The sequence below is a fragment of the Tachysurus fulvidraco genome, chromosome 15, assembly GCF_022655615.1.
Source record: "Tachysurus fulvidraco isolate hzauxx_2018 chromosome 15, HZAU_PFXX_2.0, whole genome shotgun sequence".
Classification (NCBI taxonomy): domain Eukaryota; kingdom Metazoa; phylum Chordata; class Actinopteri; order Siluriformes; family Bagridae; genus Tachysurus; species Tachysurus fulvidraco.
The window spans coordinates 8,712,551-8,723,739 of NC_062532.1; the positions used below are offsets into that span (position 1 = coordinate 8,712,551).

Here is an 11,189-nt window from a genome sequence, read left to right on the forward strand (position 1 = left end):
AGCACTTTGAAAGAGTAATTTTAATCAAATCTAATTAAAAGCAAGTACGTAAAATTAAAATGATAAAGTTCAGATGAGGGGGTTAAGTTGGGTGATGGAGTAGATGGTTTTGGAGGTTGATTTTGACCTTGGCTAGTTCAGCAGTCAGTACATTTTAATCAGAATGGTGCAATAAGAAATTCAGTGAGCAACAGTTCTACAGAGGGAAACACCTAGTGATAGGAGAGGTTAAGAGCAAATAGACAAACTTGTTCAACAGAAAGGCTACAATAATTCAGATAACCACTCTGCACATTTTGGTGATCACAAAAGCATCTTGGAATGCACATTGAACCTTGAGGTGGATCGGATAGAACAGCAGAAACCATGTCAGGTTTGGTTGAACAGGGCCAAAAACAGAAAGCTGAGGTATAACAAAACTGGACAGTTGAAGACTAGAAAAATGTAGCCTGATATGATGAATATTTTATCTTGACACATTTTGGGCCTGGTAAACCAGTGAATCATTGAATGTATGGCAAAGCCAATTTGAGTATTGTTGCTGACCATGCGCATCCCTTCACTCCCAGCTTGATAACACACCATGTCACAAAGTACGTTGTTTCAAATTGGTTTCAGGAACATAACAATGAGTTCAATGCTTCACAGTTGCCTTCCTAGTCATGGGATCTGAATCCAATAGGACACCTTTTGGATATGGTAGAAGGAGATTCACAGCATGAAAGTGTACCTGAAAATCTGCTTGAATTCCATGAAATAATCAGGTCAATATGGAAAATATCAAAGGAATCTTGTCACAAGATCTTCCAAGATCTTGTCACAAAGAACTGAAACTTTAAGGGCAAAGTGCAGCCCTACAAAGTATTAATAAATGTCTAATTCACATTGTATAAATGAGCAGAGTGGAAGCAGCTCATGCTCTTTTAAGTATTTTAAATACAAATGAGGTTGCAGCTTATGCCTCTAGGTTGAAAACCTCTGCAATAGACTTATTAAAACTATCAATGCACTTCATATAACATTGATTTGTTTTATTCACATTGTTTTATTTATCTTTGTTTTTAGTGTTGTACGAGTAGTTGACAGAAAAAAGGCCACAGAGTGTGGGGTAGCGAATGGGGATTGAGTGCCGGCTTGTGAATGGAGAGTGGACCAGATTCTGGAGACTGTGTAGGCCATAGGAGAAGGTTCATTTCACTTTCATTTTCATTAAACCTGTTTTGTTGTTTGTGTTGCTGCATTATCATCCCGATAAACAACACCACCTTTACTGTACAATGTTTGCAGCACAAACCATCACAGATCCACCCCGTGCTTCACTCTAGGCACTCATGTGGTAAGCTGCTTCTTCTTACAGGTATAAAACTTTCAAAACCATTTAAGCCAGTGTTTCAATTTCATTGTCCAAACCCTGTATATTTTTCACAGTGCTCAAAGTCATATGGTGACTATGCTTTTAAGGTGAAGTTCCTACATTTTCTTCTCAAGCTATATATATTCTTACCAGACACCTTTCACCCAGTTCAGCAGTTTGTGCTATAAAAGCTCTTCTAATTTGTTTGGGAAAGACGAACTAGTTTTCAATCTACATGCACATCAAACTTAAGTTTGTAGAATTTCAGAAGATGCTCTGAAACAGTTGTCTAGGCATCAAAATATGGCCCTTGTCATCTTTTTGTGTACTTGTCTAGAAACTGGCTCTTACCTTGCGAGGTACCTGGTAGCTGATTGGGACAATGAAATTGTCAGACAACTGCATCACCCGCAGCACTTCACAATGGCCTACATCTAGCGCCAGTTTGGGCACGATTGCTATTCCACGTGTGGACGCATCGCACAGGCATTGGCTCACTATAATGCAAAGAGACAGCATACTCATTCTCTATTAAATATAATTATATAACCATATTATATGACCATATGACTGATGCTCATTAGGTACACTGTAATGAAGTCTGTTCTTTTCAAAATACTTCTCATTTTATTTTTTAGTCTAACCTTGTGAAAGGTTTGGCTCGCCTGTGGTCACCTCAAAGCAGTCGATCACACTGTCTCCCTGATAGTACATGAAACACATTTATGAACTAATAAATATAAAGCAATTAAACATTTAAACATTTACGAACTAATTTAAAGTAATTAAATTAAATTAATATAAAGCAATTTTTGTTATGAAGACATGAACAAAATTTTTTTGTTATGAACAAAAAAAAAACAAGACTCACCTTTGCTGACAGCATGAGGAGACTAGTATCAGGATCATACAATGGCATTAAAGTCCTGGGTGTTAAAAAAGACAAAGCAATGAATAATTATTTACATATTACTCTACATTTCTTGTTATTCAAAGAAAATATGTAACTAGAAAGCAGAAAGAAAACATAGCTCAAGTTGAGAGTGTCACCTAAGCCTTTAAAAGGTGCATCTGAATGAGTCCAACCATGGTAACTGACCCCATACAATAAACATTTAAACATAGTCTTTTTTTAATATAACTGATAAACCTTTCTGTGAGAACAGATTGATATTGTTTAATCACTTTTGATCACTTTTTCACTTTTGTTTAATCACAAAAAAAACTACAGTCCACAGTGTCAAGTGCATCATATAATTGCCAGGGACATGCAGGACTTGTTCACCAATACAATGATATACATTCATGTTTGCTTTTACTGCTGTAGAGCTGCATATTTGTGACCTCCATGTAGGGACAGAAGGTAACTATTATGTGCAGGAAAAATGGGCAAGCATAAGATCTGAATAACTTTGACAAAGGCCAAATTGTGATGATTAGAGGACTCTTTAAATCATCTTTACATCGGCAGGTTTTGAGTGGTTTTCCTAGTATACAGTGGTTAGTACCTACCGAAAGTGGTATAAGAAAGGACCCAAGGTCTATTGATGCATATGGGGAGTGCATCATTCCTTGCTGCATATATGGCTGCATAGCTGCAGACCAGTCCGAGTGCCCATGCTTGTGAACATAAAAGCTAGACAATAGAGCAATGGAAGACAGTGACCTGTCTAAGGAATTCTTTTTCATTTTACATCATGTGGATGGTCTAGTGCACGTGCATTATTTATCTAGGGGAGAGATGGCAAGCCAGCAAAGATAATGTGATGGAATGGCAATGTACCGCTTGGAAATCTTGGGTCCTGGCATTCATGTGATTACTTTGACATACAGTATACCTCCTACTGTAGCTAAAGTTGTTTGCAGACCAAGTACAACCCTTCATGCCATCAGTAAACCCTAATGGTAGTGATATCTTTCAGCAGATTAATGTACCTGAAACACTGCAAAAATTATTCAGGAATGTGACTTGAGCCTGACAGAGTTCAGTATATTGACTTGGCCTCCAAATTCTCAAAATCTCAACCTGCTCAAGCTGTTTGTGTTATGTGCTGGACAAACGTTCGACCCATCAAGGACCCACCTCACAGTTTACAGGACTTACTGTGCAAAGCTCAGAATATAAGATAAGATACAAGGAAAGGCTGAAAATTCAATTTTCATGGGCATTATTACAAATAATTTTCTTCTATAACTATGTACAGTATGGTGAAAATGAATCATGTTCTTGAAAACTGATAGACTGCAAAATTGTTTGTACTTCTCAACAGGTTTCTTGTCCAAACACACACAAAGACACACAGTACTGCTGCTATTAATTCTTTACTCTGCATACAGGAATGTGTGTGTTGATTTTGCCTCACCTAACAGACAACAGCATGATAATCATTATATCATGGTCAGCTTTTTCACAGACCACAAAAATGTCTTAAGCTATTAAACTGGAACCACAATTCAGAACAATACTCTATACCCACTACATGATCACATAGCAGGGTCATGTACACCAACAGAGCTTATCAGTCTTTTCTTTTATTCCTTTTTTAAATATTTGTCTAATGTCAGCTAACTATCGTACTGTGGTTTATGATTGATTTTGGGTGTGTCCATCAAAGTGTGTGAAAATGAAGTTAATGGTGTTTTGGACTGTATACTCTACAGTTCACTTTATCAGTCTGTTGTAAATTAGGTTGTGGTAGTGTGGGAACTGGCCATGACAGTTCTGCAACTGTGTCTATTTCCTCTTCCAAAAGGGATAGATGCGTATCATGAAGTAATTGGTTCATGACACAACATTTCCCAGAGGAAATTTGAGGTTCTTTTAGGCGGATGGTATATGCCAAAGACCATAAATTTGGGTTCTGCTGGTGACATTTAATACATTTAATAACTTTCTTAGAAGGTTTGACTATTTGAGTATGCATACTGACAGTCTATTCACATCATCTTTTATCACTTTTTATCTTTAAATTGTTAAACCTATTCCAGTTTCCCACAATCCATCCCAGCATATAAAAAGAGCCTCTATTCATGGTAATATACTAGTCACCAAAGACATATCAAGGTTGATGTCCTGGAATAGCAATGAAATGATGCTGTGTAGACTTTTCCCTCAGGAACAAAGAACTCTGACTGTAATGTAAAAGATAATGGTTGAAGAATTACACTTATAAGCACACGCTGCTCCAATAATTCTTTATATGGTAGTATTTCATGACATTTACATTGTTAGGTCTTGTTTTGGTTTAATAATTAAATGGATAAAAACAATTAGATCTAGTACATCTAAACATTTAATACTTGTGAAGTTTAAATGTGGTTATCATCTAGTGGTGAAATCAGACTCAAATATTTTATAATAGAAATGAAAGTCTAATAAATACCCATAATACAAACACTGTAAAGACAACATTAAATGATTTTTTTTTGTGTGTGTGGTGACAGTAAACATCTATTCTGAGACCTCCAGCATAAAATGCAGCATACCATTCACAATGGATTTAAATGATAGAAATAGTCCATATCTGCTTAGATTAAAACTACTTTTCTGTTGATGCTGTGTACAGCCAAGCTGATTTGACATCACTAGCAGAACTCAGCGGAGTTGAGAAAACCATCCTGAGTCCCTATATAGGATTTCTGAGTTGAGGGACTTACTTTTTTCCCCATGGTCAGTCTCATTTACATCCAAGACATAACTGTAAATGACTATTTCCATTTATCTTTCTAATAAATATAATATAATAAACTGGTCTGTAATTATCTAGTATGGACTAATAGGTTGGACAAATTTTAATTTTAACTCACAAATACTACTTAATCACAAATCACAAGTTTTCAGTTCCCTATAAAATCCATGATATACCTTTGACTTCACGCCAATGCTTTTGACTTTTAGCACTGCAGAAATATATAAATTTAATAAGTGATGATAATGGACTAACTGTCAAAAACGCTCCCTCCCCTCCCAAAAAAACACATTCTAATTGGCTAATTTGAAAGACACAAAAATCTGACCTAAACAGAGACACAAATTAGACACATTCAAATGCGATACTGAATAGTAATAGAAGCAAAATAATTACCACAATCCACAGTCAAAAATTCTGGAACAGACTAAAAGCCAGTCAGTCTAGGATTACATGCACGTTAACACTACCTTGTAAAAACCTCATTCCAGCTACATAGAGTCAGGTGCATAGGTTTTTGGACAGTAAAAAATTCTGTGTAATTGTGTCTGTACTCCACCACAAATAATTTAAAATGAAGCAATCAAATGTGATTGAAGTGTAGATTTTCAGTTTTAATTTAAGGGGATTAACAACATTGCATTTTGCATTTTTATTGCACTTTCCCTCAACCGCACTTGAGCATGCTTTTCACTCTCGGAAAAAAGACCCACAAACAAGAAGCAACTCAAGACAGTTGCAGTAATGGTCTGGCAATCATCTCATGGGAGGAAACTCAGCATTTGGTGATGTCCATGGATTCCAGATGTCAATAAATCTGGAAAGTATTTTAATGTATTCCTTATATTTATGAGTATAATCTAATTATAAGCAAAAATCTAAACAAAAATCTATAAACACTCAGAAAATATGTTTTATTAACCTTATTAGCATAAAATTAGATCATAGTGAATGCACAGCCAGCACCTTTGATCTGAAGCTAAAACTGTAAAATACTGTATAAGATCTCTCAAATGAGTTTGTGACATTAAATGTAGCAGGCAGGGGAAAAGGTGTCGTAGTTATTCATGGTGATAATCTAGGTGTAAAGCAAGAATCTATATATATGTTCAACTCATTTGAATACTTCATACTAACATATGTAAACACAAAAATAAGTCTACTGAGTCAATTTGTTTAATTGTTATTTACAGACCTCGGGGGACGTATTCTGAATCCCTCTGTGAATTTACAGATTTCATTTCAAACCTAGTTGTTTATACAAAGCATTGATTGTTGGACACTTTAATATTAATGTTGATAGGTTAGAATATTCTAATTTCTTCTTCAAAATTATCAACCTGCATACTGGATCCCTTACCCACATGTTCCTTTAAACAAATATTACCAGTAGCTACCTAACCCCTTCTAAAAATAATAAATTCTTCATTTAGCACTGGATATGTGCCAAAATTTTTTAAGCTAGCGGTTATCAAACCTCTGATTAAAAAACCTGACCTTGACCCAAGCCAGCTGTCCAACTATATGCCAATATCAAACCTCCCCTTTATCTGCATCCTAGAAAATGTTGTAGCATAGCAGTTATGCTCATACCTACATTGGAATAATATTCATGAAATGTATCAGTATCAGGGTTTAGGCCTCATCATAGCCAAGTCAAATGTTAGACACCAGCTTAATAAAATTGAAAATTGTATGAAGGACATAAGACAGTGGATACTTACTAACTTCCTCCTGCTTAACTCTGACAAGACAGAAGTTCTTTTACTAGGTCCACAGGCAGCCAGAAGTAAGCTTTCTGATTACAGAGTAACTCTGGATGGACTTTCATTACATCAAGTGCAGCAACAAAAAACCTTGGAGTGTTTATTGATACCGGTCTCTCAGTTGAAGATCATATAAATGATATCACTAGGTTAGCAGTCTTTCATCTCAGAAATATTTATAGGAAATTTGATGTAATTACATGATGCAGAAACACTAGTTAACCTTAATCTAACCAAAATCTACTGTGTACCTAGTCCATATTCAACATTTCCTTGGTTTGTGTCTCAAAACTCTACAGGTTGAATATAGGATTAATCTCTATAGATCAGAAGAATGACTTTGACGGAATAGAACATTACTATTTATGGAACACTCTTAATGCATTTGGTTTTATTTCCAATTTTCAATTCAAGTTTTTTCAATTCAAGTTTATTTGTATAGTGCTTTTTACAATAGACATTGTCTCAAAGCAGCTTTACAGAACATAAACACAGAGCAGAAGGTAAACATAATTAATGATAAAGGAAATAACGAATAATAAAAGAAATAAGAATTAACAGAATAAAAATTCTAGATTATTATTAGATGTATATATATATATATATATTTTATCAACAAAATTGAGGTTTTATACTGTGACATTGAGAGTGTGCTGAAGGTTAATGGTGGCTTATGTGCTCCTTTTAAAGTGTGAAGGTGAGTAAGATTGGGTTGCTCTCTGTCAGGTATGCTCTACACCTTAAGCCATAGAAATGTTTTGAAACAGACTAATAACTGAATTAAAAGGGCTCTTGATTCTTGGATGTCAGAATACCTTGTGTCTGTCAGCTTACACTGATGATATAGTGATAACGGTGGGTGAACAGAGTGTCATTGACAATGTCTCTACAGAATTTGGTTTTATATCCTCAGCCAAAATTAACTGGAACAAGTTACTTGGAACAAGGAACAAACTCTTTAGAGGTTTCGAGTATTCAGCTGTGTACCTGAGGGATGAGTCAGTTGTGCAAAAAACTGGAAAGAGACAGTTGAGAGAATAAAAGGTTGCTTAGACAAATGGAAAGTCCTACAGGGGACACACGCTAATTGTTAAGAAACTACTGACATCCTCTCATTTTTTTTTTGGGACAGGCAACACCTCAAAGTGTTTTATATTTACCTAAGGAAAAAGTGCATAGTGCAATTATGAATACATAAAAAAAATTATATAATACCATACAATGTTGTGTTTTATTCCTTAATTTCAAAATACAGCTTTAAACAAATCTGTTTAAAAACAGCTGAAGGAATAGTAAAATAATGGTAAAAAAAAAATAATAAAGGCTTAAATACAGGGATGGATGCTATATGTTAAAAAGTATAAAGACAATTACAAATTAATATGTGTAAAACTCTGTTGCTTGAAAGAAACCCTTATTATATGGAATGTATATACTAAAAGCATTCACTGTTCCATTGTCCTCTGCATGGCAAAACACTCTCTTGGCTGAATAATCTTTAATCTGATGTCTGGCCTAAACATTTTGATGCCACAGTATCTTCTTTCACCTGAACCACCACACTGTGAACATAGATCTATCCATCAGCCCCAAACCCCAAACACACATACACACAATCAGACACTCACATTCCTGGGCCTTTTAGAACAAGTGAAAAAGTGTCTTCAGTAACACACACACGCCTACTTACATCTGTGCCGCCTACACAGACTGAAGCACCATGTTCATACATGTCTGCTTCTATAACCTTAACTCTAACTCTAGGAAAAACACACACCTGAAGAGAAAAACAATAATGTGTGTAGAAAATGCTAAATGAGATCTAACACAGGAGAGTACTGTTGCCTCTTAAATATCATAGAAATAAAAAACCTGCAGTGTTAAACTTAATATAGAATCTTTCCTATAGAAGTGTGTGTGAGTGTGTGTTTGTGGATCAGCAAAAACTGTTTGATAACACAATGCTTGAAAAAACAAACATGATATAGAAAACAGATAAAACTATTAAACCCACCACACAGAACAAAAAAGCATAAAATTAATTCTTCGCACAATTGTCGATTACAATAGCTTTGTCCACCAGCGTAAAATTAATAGATAATTCCTAAAATAAATGTAATTTAGGAATTGAACACATTTTGTTTGTTTCTTCATATGTGTGTGTGTTTGGGTACTCCACACTTCCCTCTGACACACAACGCAAACTATGTACTGGTGTTGCCCTAAAGCTAAGTTACAATTCCAGGCATCAAACCACAAAATCTTAACAATGAACAACCACATTTTACTACTGATATACACACAAACACACACATGCATACAAGCGCACACACACTTTTAAACCAATGCGTAACATTGGTTTGCTATAGAAACACACAATTCAAGGGAAATACTTCACATAGATATGTGAAGTATTTCCCTTGACTTGTGTGTTTCTATTACAAACCAATGTTACGCAATCCCCTAATGCTTGACCTTCTGAAGAGGTTTTTGAATGCTTAAATGTTATAAATGTACAAAAGGTGTAGGTGAAGATGTTTGTAAAAGCAACCAAAACCAAATAAAGTACTTTAACAACCTATAGATGTGTGACAAACTAATTTTGGAAAGACATTTTGGTGATATGGCTGCAGATTAGGTAGCATGTTGGTTCTCTGCCTGTTGTTTATGTGTACTGAAAGATAGATTATTATTATTATTATTATTATTATTATTATTATTATTATTATTATTATTATTATTAAAGAGAGCAGGTAGATACCAAATGAATAAAAATGGAAATAAAATGTAATATAAGAAGTGATTTTTCTCTTTGCTTTACACACAAACACTTTCACAAATCAGAATAAAATTTATCCCTATAGAGCAAGCCAATGGTGGCAAAGAAAAACTCCCTGAGAGTATACGAAGGAGAAACCTTGAGAGAAACCAGACTTAAAAGGAAACCCACCCTCATCTGGGAGACACCAGGAAGTGTGATTAAATAATTTCCTTTTTACAACTGCATAAAGTTAGTGGATTTGTATAACCAAGAGCTTATTTTTGAGCAGCATCAGTACAATCTGTCGTATTTTAATGCATTTAACATAAATTCCATCCTGTCACAGTAATCAGTTTTTCAATAATGAATTTCTTCCTGATAAATTTTCCACTCTCTACGAACATCTCTATCTTCATACAATGTCAAAGGATAAAAAAGAATAAGTATTTAGCATTTGGTATCCTCAAGAATAGTATTATTTAAAATGAAGTGGATTTTGTGGGTTCTTCTAAAGGGCTTGAAATGTAAAGAATATATGAAGATAACCACACCCCTCTAGGCTGTAAGTGATTAAGATGCCATGGGTGTTGGTGGGAAAAGGGCAAATAGAAACCATAGAAAAGATGAAAAAACAGTCCTAGAGTGAGTCTTAGTAAAGGTCACTACCCAGGCATCCTCACCACTAGAGTCACCATTAGAGTCTAATTTTCCACTTGTTTCTTCAGCAAACAGTAAAGAGTCATCAGACACATAGCAGCGGGAGCTCTCATTGAAGACAATACAAGATGTCAGAATTGGTTCAACAATGTAGAGAGCAGAGAATAGTGTGGCTGTATTTCACATGGCAATAATAAATATTTTATACTGTATCAAAGACAATGCATACATGGATCAAAATAGCAACATTATACTATTAAAGCACAACAGACTTTCAATGTTGCCCCCTACTGGTGCGTGAGCTGAAGAGAGAGAGAGAGAGAGAGAGAGAGAGAGAGAGAGAGAGAGAGAGAGAGAGAGAGAGAGAGAGAGAGAGAGAAAGGAGTGGTTGTTGGTACTGAGAAGAATTCACGCCTGGTGTGAAAAAGTCTCCAAAACATTGATATATTCATAGTCTTTCTGTCTGTCTGTCTGTCTGTCTGTCTGTCTGTCTGTCTGTCTGTCACTCATTCACTCACTCACTCACTCACTCACTCACTCACTCACTCACTCACAAGACCACTATATATATACACACACACACACACTCTTTCTTTGCTCATACCTTTGCTTCTCTCTCTCTCTCTCTCTCTCTCTCTCTCTCTCTCTCTCATTTATTTTTTAAGTCTTATATGATGTTATATTTTTTTTTAACTTCTGCAAATAACAAAAGGTAAGTGTGATTTCCTGGGATAAGACATGAACCATGCTCAGTGAGAGGTGTCGATGTTACATGTCTCTCCTTCTGTGTACGTCTGGTGGTGTAAACTCCACCATCACATTCTATAAATCCAAATTCACTACATGAGGGTGAGAGTGAATGAACGTTCTTGTGTTTATGTGTGTCAGCATAAGCATCTCTGCCAGGTACATGGATTTTCTTTAAACAAGAAGTCTTGTTCACAGTCTCCTTTTAGCAACAT

The 11,189-nt window shown here is 35.4% G+C and overlaps 1 protein-coding gene across 2 annotated transcripts in view; it reads right to left on the reverse strand.

Annotated features, from left to right (window-relative positions):
- The window catches only part of coro7 (coronin 7), a 108,504-nt gene that overhangs the window by 13,179 nt on the left and 84,136 nt on the right, over positions 1-11,189 (reverse strand). For both annotated transcript variants that reach the window (XM_027141520.2, XM_027141521.2), the window contains exons 10-12: positions 2,226-2,280; positions 1,999-2,056; positions 1,706-1,851 (exon numbers count right to left, since the gene is read on the reverse strand). In XM_027141520.2, the coding sequence (XP_026997321.1) occupies positions 1,706-1,851; positions 1,999-2,056; positions 2,226-2,280 (259 nt within the window). The remainder of the gene's footprint in view (positions 1-1,705; positions 1,852-1,998; positions 2,057-2,225; positions 2,281-11,189) is intronic.